The sequence below is a fragment of the Oryzias latipes genome, chromosome 9 (assembly GCF_053564925.1).
Source record: "Oryzias latipes strain Hd-rR chromosome 9, Olatipes_Hd-rR_3.1".
NCBI classification, from domain to species: Eukaryota; Metazoa; Chordata; class Actinopteri; order Beloniformes; family Adrianichthyidae; genus Oryzias; species Oryzias latipes.
In genome coordinates, this window is record NC_136245.1 from 2,285,973 (window position 1) to 2,302,053 (window position 16,081).

General features: G+C 44.7%; 2 protein-coding genes across 7 annotated transcripts in view; one reads left to right on the forward strand and one right to left on the reverse strand.

Moving 5' to 3' along the window:
- The window catches only part of LOC101172418 (uncharacterized), a 43,274-nt gene extending 40,089 nt beyond the window's left edge, over positions 1–3,185 (forward strand). For all 4 annotated transcript variants that reach the window (XR_013658039.1, XM_011479714.4, XM_078952427.1 and 1 more), the window contains one exon: positions 1,408–3,185. Coding sequence is in view for 3 of the 4 variants with exons in the window: in XM_011479714.4 (XP_011478016.1) it covers positions 1,408–1,482 (75 nt within the window). In the remaining variant the exon portion in view is untranslated. The remainder of the gene's footprint in view (positions 1–1,407) is intronic.
- Positions 1,283–15,000, reverse strand: tti2 (TELO2 interacting protein 2). 3 transcript variants are annotated; one of them, XM_078952425.1, is made up of 11 exons: positions 14,861–14,964; positions 13,584–13,725; positions 9,818–10,295; positions 9,574–9,746; positions 7,448–7,505; positions 6,050–6,178; positions 5,406–5,498; positions 5,128–5,321; positions 4,669–4,812; positions 4,421–4,580; positions 1,283–1,769 (listed from the first exon to the last, which is right to left on the reverse strand). In XM_078952425.1, exons 2-11 carry the CDS (start codon positions 13,652–13,654, stop codon positions 1,644–1,646), a joined length of 1,626 nt encoding a protein of 541 aa, XP_078808551.1. In that variant the 5' UTR covers positions 13,655–13,725; positions 14,861–14,964; the 3' UTR covers positions 1,283–1,643. The 3 variants fall into 3 exon arrangements, with proteins under 3 accessions (XP_078808551.1, XP_004072880.1, XP_020561987.1); XM_004072832.5 differs by lacking the exon at positions 13,584–13,725 and having other exon boundaries at positions 14,861–15,000; XM_020706328.3 differs by lacking the exon at positions 13,584–13,725 and having other exon boundaries at positions 14,564–14,978.
- Positions 15,001–16,081: the final 1,081 nt, after the last annotated feature.

Below are 16,081 nucleotides of genomic sequence, written 5' to 3' on the forward strand. Positions count from 1 at the left end.
TTTATTAAAAATGATTTGAATCAGGAGCAGATGAAAAAAATGAAGTTTGAAAAAGATTCTATTTGTGATGTAGGACCTACAACGGCAGGCCAAAGTCTCCCGGCTCTGCTCCATTCTGATCATCCACCTGCAGACAAACGGATCCATGAACGTCTTTGTTTTCCTCGTCTGAGCTGGAATCTGGATCTAAACTGTACGGCTGGATAGATCTGATATTGCTGCCATTTTTGCTGCACCGCTAATGTTAGCTTGCGTCGTGACCCTGAATTTCCATTGGTCCGCCGGTGGTGCAACTCGGTTGCAGAGTTGGAGAGTCCGTCTAACGGCCATCCGTTATTTTACGTCGTCTCCCTCCCCTCTGGGTCCCGTAGGAGTGGTTTGTCCCGTCCTCTTGGGTCACCCAAAACTTGAGCAGTCAAGTTTTAACCCCACGTCCTCCTCTTCCTCACTCAGTCTTTGTAAAATGTTTTGTCATAAACATTGTTTGTTTTTGTTCTTCCAAAACTGTTGTCCTCCACGGGGAAAATGGACGCCACTGTTACCTGATGTATTTAACATGAGCACCTCGCCTTAAACACGAAAGAACCTTTTATTTTGAAAGTACAATGGGAGTGTTCATTTTGAAACTTGGACCCGTTCAGATTCCCGACTTTTTGACATGAAGTTGATGCGTTAGCGGACTGGAAGTAGAACGTAAAGCTTGTGTTTCGGTGCCGAGGGACGAACGTGGAACGCAGACATGACGGAGGCCACGAATTGATTAATGCGGCTCTATTTTTATGTGTCAACGAGACGCAGCGCAGACGGACTGCATGCGTACCGCCAACAGACCGCCGACGGCCGTGGAAATCAGCCTAGAGGGGCTGTAAGCTAGAGGGAGAGTGTCACAAACGGATGATGGGAAATTGGGTCAGGCTTACTCCTGTCCCGCCCACAACTCTAATGAACTCTTGCTGCTCTGCAGAAACTATGTCCTAGAAAAAGACGCAGGTTTTGGGATTTTGGCTGAAAATGGTATCATTGTAATTAAAAGACGGCTGGGAACAGATCAGAAGATGATTTGAGTGAGACTTAAAATACATGTGAATGCTAACAGCTAAAGTCAACTAAAGGAAAACAAAACTTTGCAATTTAATAAGTAATTTTTAATTCAATTTCCTGTTAAACTGCTCACATTTATTGGAAGAGACTAAAGGAAGAAAAAAGGTGGTAACGGTGATCCTCCAGTGGGTTTATGTTTCTAGAACAACTGAAGGTTGAAGAAAATCCTGTGACAGAAACATCTGAAGGGAAACATTTTAATATTTTTTATAAAAACTCACAGACGTGTTCTGCCAAACAGGCCAAACGTCAAATACTCTGATGTTCAGAAACTCCGCCCCCTTAGGAGCTGTCTGTGTTTTTCAGCGCTGCCGTCTGAAGAAGCAGCAGCAGAGCTCAGCGGTTCGGAACCACAGACCGGACCTGCTGACACTCCGGTGATGACCCCTCCCTGATTTCCTCTGCAGCAGTTCGTGGGTCAGAACATCTGCAGAGTCTTGATCCTCGTGGGACTAGAGGTAGACGAGCAAGATGTCCAAATGTCCACAACTATTTTAAAGCCACCTGTGCAGTCTGTGGCCCCGCCTCCAACGCCGTGCGTTTCAGGGGGCCAGGGTCCGCTCTTCAAGTTTCACACCGGTGTCCTGGCGGTCCTGCAGCATCACTGTTGCCAGGCAACAGAGGACGTCTGAGCTGCAGCAGCTGCTGTCGACCTGCTGGAGGAGAAGCTGAGACACAGCAGAGAGTCAGTGCGGCGTGCTGGCAGGACAGGAAGTGAAAAGACAGGATTCTCTCAAACGTCCCGCTAAACCACTTGGACTGGAGACCAAACAGACTCAGAGTTGTTTTTTGTCACATGTCCTCGCTTGCCGTTTCATGGGACATGGATGTAGCGTTTGTCCGTTTCATGTTTGGCTCTGACATCAGACGGTGAGGCAGGAAGTAGCTCTGCCTCAAAGCAGAGGCGCTCAAACGCTTTGATTCCTGCAGCTTCAGAATCACACATAGGCTGCTGACAGCTTAACTCCTCCCTTCTCCATTAGGAAGTTCCATTGCTCCCTCATACGGGCGCCGTCATCTCGAAACCCGTCAACGGTGATTGGTCATCGTATCTATGGCAACGACTGTCGCCATTGTGACAGGTAAAGGCATCGTCTATGGGCAGGGGTTGACATAGCCCAGAAATTTGCACTGGCCCACAGGGCCAGTAGTTTTTGAAAGTTACTGGCCCGACACCGCGCACAGCAAGACCCGCCGCTCCGCAGGTGCTTGCAACTTTAGGGGGGTCCGGGGGCATGCCCCCCCGGAAAATTTTAATATGGTGCAATTTGGTGCATTCTGGTGACATCTAGCATTTATTTCTACACTTTTCAATGACTAAAAATAGACCATATCAAACTTAAATCTGCTCTAGTCTGTTTCAGATGTTTTGAAGAGAGCACTGCAGTGTAGTAGGAAACACTAGTTAAGAAGTTTTCATGCTGCTTCTAATCACTGCTATTTCACATTTGTTCCTAATCAATAGTTAAGAAGTTTTATTGACTTTTTTGCCCTGACTGCCTTAAGGTTCTGCTTTTTGTTACTGTTGCAAAGTTACATTTACTTTTTAGTTACTTTAGTTACCTAATTAAATTAAATAATTGAAAAATTAAATACAATTAAATTACTGAGATCATTCAGCTAACTAGAAATACTTACTGCTTACAGTGTTGTAAAGAAAAACAAAATTAAGTAGTTTGACCTTATACTCCATTTGAGTCTGAGATTCAGGTATTTGGAGTTGCCTTTGATTCTTTGACATTCAGCTTAAAGCTTAGTGGATACAGTTTCATCTTCAATGCATTCATTAAATATCTTGCTGTCCATACTACTAATTCCACCCGTCACTCCATCTAACATATTCCTATCTATTCCTGCCATGTCTTCCACATCTCTGACATGCTTCAGTGTCTCTTCAGTGACGGTGTCGGATTTATGATCATCGTGGTGAAAAACCACCAGGGGGCGCGCTGATATGTGTGTCAGTTTAAATATATCTGCCTAAAATGTAATAATAACCCACTGGCTTGTTCCTTCGTTGTTGCTGTTTAACATTGTTTAGTATTGAATTGTTACATTCAATAAAGTTTGGAAAAAAAAATTGAGTGAGCGCGTGCCGCGTGGTGCTCGGCAGTGACAGCCGCGCGCGCAGGCGGGAGAGGAGGAGAAGTGATCAAAGGTTTCCCATAGAAACCCTTGAAGTCTGAACACAGGACTAGCAGAAAAAGTGAATTATAAAGACGAGGTAAATCTACACGTTTTCGCAAAATATACTTTATTGAAAAAGGTGAAAAATGCATTAATTGTTAGATATTTTAGTGGCCCGAGCGGACAAGTAAAAAATAAAGTCTTGTGGTCCGTACTGCTCGAAAAACAGGACCGGGCCAGCGGACAAATGGCTATGTCGAGCCCTGGACATGGGTGACATCACACCTGGATTCGTCTGTTGAATTACACCAATCAACAGCAGTTCTGCTCAGAGGGAATAACTTCCTGTTTTAGGTCGTAGTCGCATGCACCTGTGTGTGTGTGTGTGTGGGGGGGGGGGGGGGGGGGGGTACCTGCCCAGGTGTTTTTGTAGGTTTTTGAGGCCTGTAGAGGGTCACAGAGAGGAGCGTCCCACAGTTCCCCTGAGGCGGCCGTACGACCCTCAAGGGACGTTGTGACAACGGAACGTACCATTGCTGTGTGTGTGGCAAGCGTGGGGATAACGTGTGACGGGGGATGCTGTCGTACGCCGTTCTCACGTCGCACTCTAGTCGTTAGTGAGGTGCGAGTACTGGCTGACCGCACGCACCGGGTGTGCACGTGATCCGCAAACGCACAGAGGATGTCTGCAGGACGTCTGCACATTTTTAACAGTCAGGCTGTGGCGAGGAGCAGGTGGATTGGGGTTGTCTGCTCCTCGCCGCAGCCTCACTGTTCAAGAAATCGATTAAATGAGTGTGTTTTTATTAAAAGAGAAATGGTTTTCCCTATAGATGTCCTTCAATGAATGTCAAACGATTCAACCCTAAACTGTTGTTTTAATCACATCCTCAAGTTTATTTATTTATTTATTGGTTCACCTGCAGATTTTCCCCCTCTGGTTTATTTTCTCAACGTACTTCAAAGGAAAATCCTGACTGATCTGGAACAAAGTGGTCAAAATGCCGATGACCAGATAATCGATCTAACTAATCTGGTTTGGTGTTCCCTTAAAGCAGATCAATAATGTTCCTGATCAATAGTTGATACTCGTGCAGTAAAGGCCGCGTGGATCAATGTGTCCAGATGTCCACTTTTATGTCACGTGACCTCATGATAAGGACCAACCCTCTGATGGGCTCAGGTGACTCACCTGCACGCGTCCGTGCGAGCAGGCGTCCAGCAGCCGGATGGAGGCGGCGGTCTGATCCATCAGTTCCTGTCGGACCGATTCTCCCAGCTGGCGGTCTGAGGAGACGTCCACCAGCAGGCGCAGCAGGCGGAGCAGCAAGGCGTCGGCGCGAGCCTCCATCCTGAGGAGACGCAGCTGAAATGTGGATGGAGTCCGGAACCAACCTGAAGTGTGTGCACGTGTGTGTGTGCGTGCACGTGTGTGTTCACCGTGGCCACGCCGCTTTGATCGTCTTCTGCAGCGCGTCCAGAACCTTCAGACGACTCGTCTCCTCGGGCGGATCGCTGATTTGTAGATATCCCAGGACCACCCGCTCCACCCGCTGCAGGTGTCTGCACACGGCCACGCCCATCCTGGACGCAAAACCGTGACGTTAGCGGGTTTTTTACCTGTTTAGCTGCTGACCTGCTGTTATTTTTGGGTCGTCCCAAAAATAACAGCAGGTCAAACGGACCCGACCTGAAACTTTTAGCAGGAAAAGCAGCAAATCCTTCTTCCCAACATAAAATTGTCATCAGACTGAATTTTTGCCTTTCTGGATTTTTTTCGTATCATTTTCATATTTTTTGGCTTTTTAAATTCTGGAATTTGAATTTTTTTTTTGTATTTTAAATGTTCAAAGTTTGCTTCATGAAAAACAGATCTGAGGATCCAGAACAGAAACCCACCTGTCGACGTAAAGAGGGAGAGCCGAGGCGTAGACGCGCCGCAGCGCCACCTTGTGCTCCGCCTCCATGTGAGTCAGAACTAAGCGCAGGACGTCGTCATGGCGACAGGGTTTCCTGCGAGAGGGGGGGAGATCAGGAGAGGAGGGGGACTTCTCCAGTACCAGCAGGAGGTCCAGGAGGCAGGAGAGGCTGAGCTGTGGGGGTGGGGGTGGGGGGGCTGTCAGCTGCAGACTATAGGTGTGTTTGAAGCCGTGCACGTGCGTGTGCACGTGTGTTACCTGGATCACAGCTGCCTGGTTGGTGTAGAGATGCTTGAACAGAGCCTGGTACACCACCTCTGCTTGGTTAAAGTGACGAAGATCTGCAGCTGCCTGAACACAAACGCACCTTCATCAGCAACATCTTCCTCATCTTCATCAGCAACATCTTCCTCATCTTCATCAGCAACATCTTCCTCATCTTCATCAGCAACATCTTCCTCATCTTCATCAGCAACATCTTCCTCATCTTCATCAGCAACATCTTCCTCATCTTCATCAGCAACATCTTCCTCATCTTCATCAGCAACATCTTCCTCATCTTCATCAGCAACATCTTCCTCATCTTCATCAGCAACATCTTCCTCATCTTCATCAGCAACATCTTCCTCATCTTCATCAGCAACATCTTCCTCATCTTCATCTATCACTTTAATCAAAGATCCTTGTTTGGCTCATCCGCCGTTTGCTTTTAGCCTCTTTAAAATCAGCAGTTTTGGTTCAGAAGACCTCGGTCAGTGGCCCACTGTGAGGACAGCAGCTCTCCACGACCTTTGCTGACCTTTGGATCAAAGCCATTTCTTATCTCGGCTGTTTTTCCGCGTTTTCACCGACAATCTTTCTGATATCATTCCCACATTTGGCTGAGTGATTGGTCGTCGTACTGTGTGGAGAACGATGTGGTGAAGACAGCGAACTCCCAGCATGCAGTTCTCTGGCCTGTAGTCATCATTTAGGAGGAGGGAGGGGGGCAGCAGGCGATGGAGGTGCGGAGACAGAGAGGGGCGGGTCACCTGAAAAAGCAAAGTTTATTTGATCAACTGTAGAACTTTAAGATGTGGGTTTCCTAATCCTGGTCCCTGAGGAACCCCGCCCTGCAGGTTTCTCATGTTGGCCGCTCAATCCCACCTGATGCAGATCATCGTCAGGTTCTGCCGCAGCCTGATCATGACAGGAGGTGTGTTTGAGGAGCGTAGGAGGGAAAAAAACAGGACGGTGTTCCCCAAAGACCAAACGCTGCTGCCTGGAGCTCCATTCAAACCGGACGCTGCCGCGGGTCAAAACAGCATCCGCCGCCTCTCTGTCAACGGGCGTCAGACTCACTGCTGGACGCCTGTCCAAGGAGCTACCGCCAAGGGTTCTACCAAAACTTCGGTAAACCCGTCCTCAAGTCTGGGGTCATGACATCATTCAGAGACTCTTCTGTACGGTGAGTCTCAGCGTCTACTGCAGGAGCGGCGTTCAAATGGCCAACTTCGTCTCTCTGTGACCCAGTTTGACGACCTGCTGTCCCGCATTAGTCCAAAAACATTTATTTATTGTCTCCATAATAATAAGAGAAATATCAAAGTTCAGGAGGAGAATGATCACGTTGGCTGTGGACTCCACCCTCTGATCACGTCACACACATCGATTGGTTGACACGACGCAAATTTTTTTCAAAGTTCAGATATTTCAACTCTGGACGTGCTGCGAGGCCTGAAGCGCTGCTGCCAGACGCACATTATGTGGTGCAGGACCTCTGATGGCGTCTGAACATCGACTTAACAGAAAACTGGACACTAATCGCGTTTACACTGGCAGCAACCGACAACGACCAGGACCAAAGTGGGGTTCAGTGTCTTGCCCAAGGGAACTTTGCCGGGTAAGGCGGGAACTGAAAGAGCAATTATCCAATCAGAGGTTGACCGTTCTACCCCTGTACCACACCTGACCACCATGATACCCAAATACATCTTGTTTTTAAGACAATGTAGCTTAGTGGCTGTCACCTTCAGGGTAAACTGATTCAGAGTAGGAAGGAGTTGTTTCTTTTTATCACCTTATGGACATTCAAAGCAGGCAGCAGTGGATGCAGTCTATTTTTTAGACAAACATAGCTGGATGTGAACAAACTTTCTTGTAACATCTGGGAGTGCCCTAACTAGCCAGAAGGCTGCTGAAAAAATGTGTGAGGCGGCGTGGTTGTAACACATGCATAGATCTGCATAGATCTGTGTGAATGTGTGTGTGTGTGTGTGTGTGTAGAACCATTGTTTTAGAACTGACAAGGGAAAACGGACCTGCAGGAGAGTCCAGGCGAACACAAGCTTCACCGCCTCACAGCGCTGCCACGAATCCCTGCAACACACACAAGAGGTAAATTAGGGTGTAATCAGACTGGGAAAACCATCTGGTCCAGATCAGGTCCCCTTAGTTTGATCCAGAACAGGTCCCCTTAGTTTGATCCAGACCAGGTCCCCTTAGTTTGGTCCAGAACAGGTCCCCTTAGTTTGATCCAGACCAGGTCCCCTTAGTTTGATCCAGACCAGGTCCCCTTAGTTTGGTCCAGACCAGGTCCCCTTAGTTTGGGCCAGAACAGGTCCCCTCAGTTTGATCCAGACCAGGTCCCCTTAGTTTGATCCAGAACAGGTCCCCTTAGTTTGATCCAGACCAGCTCCCCTTAGTTTGTTCCAGAACAGGTCCCCTTAGTTTGGTCCAGAACAGGTCCCCTTAGTTTGGTCCAGACCAGGTCCCCTCAGTTTGGTCCAGACCAGGTCCCCTCAGTTTGGTCCAGACCAGGTCCCCTTAGTTTGGTCCAGAACAGGTCCCCTTAGTTTGGTCCAGACCAGGTCCCCTTAGTTTGGTCCAGAACAGGTCCCCTTAGTTTGGTCCAGACCAGGTCCCCTTAGTTTGGTCCGGACTGCGTCCTAAACCGTGTGTTTGGTCTGTATTCAGACTGCCGTCAAATTGACTTTCCTGTTTCGGACTAAAGTTTGTAAACAAAACCACATGACTAAAGATCTCTTCACTCATTGGTCGGGAATTACAAGGGCGGGGCTAAGCAACTAGAGGCAGAAATTACAAAAGTCCTGCGTTTTGAGTTCCTTCAAACTTTATATTTCGCTCAGAGGTTTTGAACGCCTGTATCAGCTCTCGTACTCACTTTTTGGTACGGCGGAGGCGTGCTGCAAGGCGGGTACTGGCAAGAAGACGGCTAAGACGGTTCACTGATAAGTGTTTGTGACATGTAGATTGTCGGGAAAACAGTGAGAAGACGTGTCGTGTTATAAATTGTTTTGATGAGTCTAAATTCATCTGATCACATTTGAATGTGCTGCTGTCTCACCGTTGTTGTGTTTCGGCATTGGTTTAACAGAATTCTGCACAACGAGACACAGAAAAGCGTGTAAGAAGCGTTTTCAGGGGTGTTAAAATAAAGGTTCTAACAAATAAACAGTTTGATGACACGACAATCGTTGGATTGTCCGCGGTTCATCTGCTGCCACATTCTGACTGTGTTTCCATCATGTGACCACCGGCTACGGTGGCCGTTTTGGTCCAGTTGTTCCGCTCCGAGGACAGATTGTATTCAGGCGGAGAAAACTCTGAGCAAACCGAAGCTCAGTCTGTTTGTTTCCAAACTCTCAGTTTGTTGAGTGAACCAAATGTGTCCAGTCTGAATACACTTTTACAAAAATCTCACAAAAGACAAAAACATTAAGATGAGATTTAAGAAACATTCAAATCCTTAAGTATCGTTAGACGAAATAGGATCCTGTTTAAAACTTAAGATGACATACTATTTTGAATTCAAAATCCAAACAAATGTCCAAATATTAATGGAAACAAACGCATTTGACCCAACTTTTGCTTTTAGACTTCAGACCATTGTGCGTTTTAAATAAAGGTGTACCACAAGATTTATTGTTGGGCCCTTCTTTGTTCCATTCACATTTAATTGTTTAATCTCTCATAATTCTGTTAAAGCTCTGAAATTCGTTTATTGCAGATGACACTTTGATCTATTTCTCTGGCTTTGATGTTTGCTAAGCACTAAATTCATCAAAGTCTAATTTTTATATAAAAAGTAGACTTTTCAGCACAACTCAACTCTTTTCTGTTAATTCTTCTCTTCATGTAAAGCACTTTGGTTCCCTGGTGTTTGATGTTGCTGTAAAATGCTACATAAATAAAGTTCATTTCTTTCAACAGTAAAGTTCTACTCGATTCTGTTTATTTTAATGATTTCATTCTAAATCAAATGCATTTTTTGTTTTTTTGGAGCTAGTGATGAAAGTGTATTAGTAGAGATGTTTGTGAATCATTTCCCTGAATATTTAGACTAATATTATTCCAGCTGTGTCTGTCTGAGGAAACTTTACTCCTTTATCAGCTGTTAGTTACAGTTACTTCTCCAAAGTCTCACTTGCTCATCTGAGGCTGCAGGATGTCCAGAACTCCTCCCAGAATTCCTCTGTGGTCCTCCTCTTTGCCCCCCATTAAGAGGTGGGCGGAGTCTTTCCAGCCCCCCGCCTTTAGGAGCGCCACTTGTAGGCGCCGGGCCCCGTCCCTGGAGGAGGAGGAGGTCCATGCCTGTTCCTGAAAACCAAAGACAACTGGCGTGAGTGACGCGGCTTCAGAGCCTCCGGCTGGACGCTTCATCAGCTCACCTGGAAATGTGTGACGGCAAACACGCAGATGGGCGGAGCAAGAGTATGCAACAGCTGTGCTGCAGGTCCTTTGACTCCTCCCCCTTTCCCATAGTTTTCCAGTAATGCTGTGAGGGCGGAGCACACCGCCATGGCCTGGCTCGGCACGCTCTGATAGGCTGCAGCGCTCAGAGAGCTGCAGTCATCGCTGCAGAGGGGCAGAGCTGCGCAGCCAATCAGAGCCCTGATCAGGCGGGCAAACTCAGCTCGGTCTTCCTGAGTTGAGATCGGAGAAAAGAGCCAACCAGGATCTGCTGTTAGGAAAAGCTGCTCCAGCTGGCCAATCAGCATGCGAGATTCTGGTGCTTTATTAGCTGCAGCAACAAGCTTTTCCTGCAGACGGGCTAGAAGCTCTGTGATTGGAGGGACGTCAGAGGAGGGGAGGAGCTTCTCTGAGGAAGAAAGGTGAAGCTCCTGAAGAAGAGATGGAAGCTCCATCCTGAGGAGGAAGATGGAGAAACGTCCAAAAAAAAAAAAAAACACAATCAATGCTCTATTTATTTTTTTATTCATGGCAGTTATCATTTACTTTAAAATATGCTTAAAATGGAGATTGATTTGAAAATGACAAAAATAACATTTACCTGAAAACAGTCTATTACTTACAATTACTTTAAACAGAAGCTTCCTAAACTATTAGGAAAAAGTACACATTTCAAGAATAAAGTGCGTCTGAAAACAGAAGATTATCGGTAGATTTCTTATTATCGGAACGATAAACTCAAGTTACGCAAATATCAGCCAATATCTGTACTGGAACCGATTCATCGCCCGTCCCAAATTAAAATCCCAGGAGAAATGATTCTAAATCTCAAAGTGTTTGAACTGCTTTGAAGAAAGTAAAAGTTTGGAACGCTCAACAGAAAATAGTGAAAAGTTTTACTAATATTTTTTTTTATTCAACGAGAAACTGGAGGAATATGTGTTGTAGTTAGTTTGTGTTGCCAGGTGGGAACGGCCTTGGTTGTCTCTTACATGGGGGCAGAAATAATCCATGAATTGTTCTCACTGCTGCTTCACAGTCAGGGAGGTGTTTGATGTGTGCTGAGAATATTAATGATATGCGATATTCTCCATGGAAGGAGGCTGCCACAGCAAATCCTTCTTCATCCTCCTCACCATCCACCCTCATGTCCTGCTCCTCTCATCCATGAACCTCTTCTTTGACCTTCCTGTGGACGTCTTTTCCCGGTAGCTCCAACCTCAACATCTTTTCACCAACATCATCACCGGGGTAGTCTGTGGTGTTGGAACAATGCTTAACTGGTACTAAGAGTTCCAAAGTGAGCCAAGATAATACACCACACCATGACACCACCACCACCAGCCTGAACCGTTGAAACAAGGCAGGATGGATCCATGCTTTCATGTTGTTGAGGCCAAATTCTGACCCTACCATCTGAATGTGGCAGCAGAAATGGAGACTCATCAGACCAGACAATGTTTTTCCATCTTCCATGGTCCAGTTTTGGTGATTCTGTGTGAATTGTAGCCTCAGGTTCCTGTTCTTGGCTGACAGCAGTGGTACCCGGTGTGGTCTTCTGCTGCTGTAGTCCATCTGCCTCCAGGTTGGACGTGTTGTTCTTTCAGAGATGCTCTTCTGCAGACCTCGGTTGGAACCAGTGGTTCTTTGAGTTCCTGTTGTCTTTCTATCAGCTGGAACCAGTCTGACCTCTGACCTCTAGCATCAACAAGACATTTCTGACCACAAAACTGCTGCTCTCTGGATATTTTCTCTTTTTGGACCATTCTCTGTAAACCCTAGAGATGGTTGTGGGTGAAAATCCCAGTAGATCAGCAGTTTCTGAAATCCTCACCTGGCAGCAAATATTTATCTTCTTTTATTTATTTATTTTCAATCTATCAATTGATGACAGATTAGCTTAACTGGGTTAGATAAATATCTGTATTTTTGTTATAATGAATTCGATTTCTCGACGTTTCTCCAGACGCTCAAAGCGCTGGACATCCTCAGTACTCTCCTCCTCCATGATTTGGTCTGAATCTCTACTTCCATCCCTCTACATGTATGTTGTCAGGACCAAAAGCCTTTCCACTCGTCCTCCTCTCTTTCTCCTCCTCTACGTAACAGAGGAGCTTCAGATGTCGGTCATGAACGTTTTCCTCCGTCAGCAGTTAGTGATGGGACGAGCGACACTGGTGCATCAGCACTGTGCCGAGAGCTCAAGAGGGAAACCTCATATTGGTGCGTGTATTGCTTTAAGAAAGAATCACATGACCGATGCAGGAACTGTATCGTTTGGATGTGCCGCGCCAACGTGTGTTTATAAGGACACAAACTGTATCAACATGTCGTGGGTTTGTCGGATGGAGTTTTGCTTGATCATGGATCGTCCTAGGAAGTTTTCCCCGGTGTGGAATAATTTTGATCTCGTGACGCCAAACAAGGTAAATCTTTTTCTCCTTTATATACTGTTTTTTACGGTGGCGCATTGCACTCACTGATACATATGATAGTCAGTTAAAGAGCCTTACAGTTGCTTTATTCATGTTATCATTTAATTATGAGATCCTTATCCGTAATCATGAGATATGGTGTCTATTTTTTATAACAAGTGAATGCAATGTTCTGGTAAAAGGTTTGAATTGTTTTCAGATAAATTAACTTTTTATGTTATTGTAGGTGAAGTGTCGGCTCTGCTCCACAGAGCTATCTTATATCAATAAGAGCACTTCATCAATGCTGAGGCATTATAGAGCTCGGCATGGCAATGAAGAATTGGCAGATACTCGTGAGAATACCCCAGGTATGTTGAAATTCTCTCTAAAAATTGTGCTAAAAAATAAACATGCATGCAAACAGACAGGCTCCACGCCTGGTATCGAACCTCCAACCCTCTTGCTGTGAGGCGACAGTGCTAACCACTACACCACCATGTCATCTTATGACTATTTGATATAGTTTGTAAAAATTACAGTCCTTTTATTAAGCTTTTGACAAAATAGTTCCTATTGGCTTGCAGTGGATGAGGCAGTGGTCAATATGATCATCACAGACTGTCAGGATTCAGGGAGCTCCTGAAGCTTCTTGTACCCTCCTATGCTCTACCAAGCAGGAAGGTATGTTTAAGGATTTTTATTATATGTTTGTACTAACTATATAACTATATTTTATTGGTGTAACAGTATTTGTATGGTTATTTTCAGACCATCAAGGACTTGGTGAGCCAGAGATATGAGGAGGAAAAGGAGAAAACCAAAAAGGATCTCCAGAGTTCCGTTGCTGTTATTAACAGCTGATATGTGGACGTCTATGAATATGGAGGCATATCTAGCCGTTACTGGCCACTATGTGGACACAGAAAGCCATGAACTCCATTCATCAGTCTTGGCAGTGCAGCATTTTCCTCAGAAACACACTGCAGAAAACATTGTAACGGTTAAAAGGAGCCTCATGGAGGAGTGGGGCATAGCAGGAAAGGTCAGGTGTCTTGTCACTGATGCAGCAGCAAACACGGCTGCATGTGCTCGAATGCTGCAAATACGGCAAACCATTTGTATAGCCCATTCCCTGAATTTAATTGTGAGAAAATCATGTGATCAAATCCCAACAATGACTGAAATACACAACAAAACACGACACATTGGGACATACTTTCGATGGAGCGTGACTGCTAAAGAGAAGCTCACTCAAATACAGCAACAGCTGGGAACACCGGGCCATAAATGAATAAACGAGGTGCCAACACGATGGAACAGAACCTACCAAATGTTTGAGAGAATGACTGAGCAGAAGGAGGCAGTCTGGGTGTCACTGGCCTCATTAGAACCTGACATCACTCCACTGACTCCAGAAGGATGTCAGATCATTGAAGAGATGCTCAGGGTTCTTGCTCCTTTTGACCAAGCTACAAGAGGAAAAAAGGGTCTCTGGGTCAAAGGTCATTCCCATGATGAGAATGCTCCTCATTGAGCTTCAACGTCAGGCCACAACAGTGACAAAAACAGCTGCTCGGCTGGCTGAAAACCTGGAATCTCTCAGTGTGATGACTCTGGCAACTCTGTTAGATCCCAGATTTAAAAAGAATGGATTTGTTAGTCAGCAAAAGGCAAGTGAAGCGGTGAAGAGACTGCAGTCAGAATGTGCAGAAGAAATGAGGAGCCAAGAGAAGAAGAGCCTAGCTCTTCACATGGGTCAGAACCCAGTTCAGCTATGAAAATACATCTCTGTGGCACTTTGTGATATGATATATATCATGTGATAATAAACTAATGATTAACTATTTTTTAGGGCACAATCTCTGGAAAACTTTAGATACAGAGGTTACAGAGACCCAGAAGACGAGGAACGCAACAGCTGACTCTGTTATTGAAGTCCAACGCTGCCTGGCAGAAACACACACCCAGAAACCAAGATCCTTTGCAATATTGGAAATGCAACCAGGAAATATACCCACATCTTCATCAACTTGCACTTAAAACTCTCTGCTCACCATCATCGTCTGTACCATGCGGCTGGGGAGCTGGTGTGTTAGAGGAGAAATGGCCTTGGAGCAAAGACACCCCAAAAACTTTTGTTTCTCAATAACTAATCACTTTTTTGTCTTTTATTTCATCTGATTTAACAGTTAAGTTGACAAATGTGCACATAAGTTAAAAATTGTAACTCTGAATTTTTACTCTAATTTGCTATATTTTACATACCAACTCAGTTTTAGCATTTACACGAACAAGGAATTTCTTTACCTGCAATGACTGGATTACTACTGCAGGGGTCACTATTGGGTGACCAACAGAATCAATACAGTGCCGACACAATTTGTTTAGTGTGTCAATACACTCCTTAAGGTATCATCGTCCCATCACTAGTGGCTCTGTAAAACCACAGCTGGTGAACCGGAAGCTCCAAGAGACCGAGCGGCGGCAGACGGGAGTAGAGAGTCGGCCTGTGAAGTTTCAATCTTGTAAAATCGCGAAGATTTAAACCACAGAGTTCCCAGTTAAAGTGCGCGAACCGCCCAGAGAGCACGAGCGCGTGCGTACCTGAGAGCTCCTCATCGGCGGTCCTGTCCTTTCCAAAATCAGATTTGATTAGGAAAATCCGATAACGGGACAGCGCGTGCGCAGAAACTCGCGGGTCGAGTGTTACGAAAACCTGTCCGGGTGGATGCAAACACCACGCTAGAGGTTCCGCTGTGGAAGCCAGAACAGACGGAATTTTTTTTTATTTTTTTATTTTTTTTTTTTTTAAATAAACTTTATTGCACATTATGTCATTTTACAAAGATGTACTTTTAGGTATGCAATAAAAACACAACTGCAAATATCAAATACACAACTGTAACAAACAGAAGAACAAGAATAGAGAGAAATAAGCCAGGGGGTTAAACTCTACGAGAAAATACTGAAACTATCACATACAGACAATAATCTGATTGCTTTTTGCTTCTCTGAATTTCGAATACTGTTGATATACTGATTTAAATCAGAAAGGAATACAGTGAAACAAGGTTTTCTACCAGAAAATTTACATTTATGAACATGGAATTTAGCCAAAATTAGTAAAAGATTTATAAGAAAAGCAGAGTCCTTTTGCATATTGTTTGATATTAGACCCAACAAAACATCTTTCCAAGATAAGACAAAACAAAAATGAATTTTATCATTAATAAAATCACATATCTTCTGCCAAAATACCTTCACTTTGGGACAATGCCAAAAAAGATGGATAACTGTTTCAGGGGAATTACAACCAAAACTACAGACGGAATTTTTCATGTGGAGATATTGGAACTACTGCCAGACTATTGTCTCAAGTTATGAGACTTACAGATAAAATAATTATCGGGGGAGACTTTAACATTGCTTCAAACTTCAGATTACCCGTTAAAGGACAACAACCACAACACAATAATGTCATCAGAAACTTCTGTTTGTCAACAAACACACTTGATTACTGGATATTTAAAAAAAACACCTCAATAAACTATACATGGATTAGTGCTTCAAACAAGAACCAGCGATCCAGAATAGATTATTGGCTTATTTCTCAACCTTTATCTGCAGCTGTAGAAAAGTGTGAAATAGAAGTGTCTCCACTTACTGACCATTGTTTAATTAGCCTTTCCCTAAAACTATGCAAAAATACACACCCATCTCACAACACGTGGAAATTTAAAAAATAAACTTTTACTTAATGATATATTTACTAAGGAAATCAAATCTCTGTTTGAAAGTCAGGGGAATGGAAATGAAAGACAAATG

What these genes read in the sequence shown, in the direction of transcription:
- tti2 (XM_078952425.1), bottom strand. Translation starts at nt 13,654, where the DNA reads ATGTCAGGTTCTAATGAGGCCAGTGACACCCAGACTGCCTCCTTCTGC. An exon ending in TTGCCGTCACACATTTCCAG is followed by an intron (nt 9,747 to 9,817) that starts GTGAGCTGATGA and finishes TTTGGTTTTCAG; the next exon opens with GAACAGGCATGGACCTCCTC. An exon ending in CTCCCTCTTTACGTCGACAG is followed by an intron (nt 4,813 to 5,127) that starts GTGGGTTTCTGT and finishes TTTTGCGTCCAG; the next exon opens with GATGGGCGTGGCCGTGTGCA.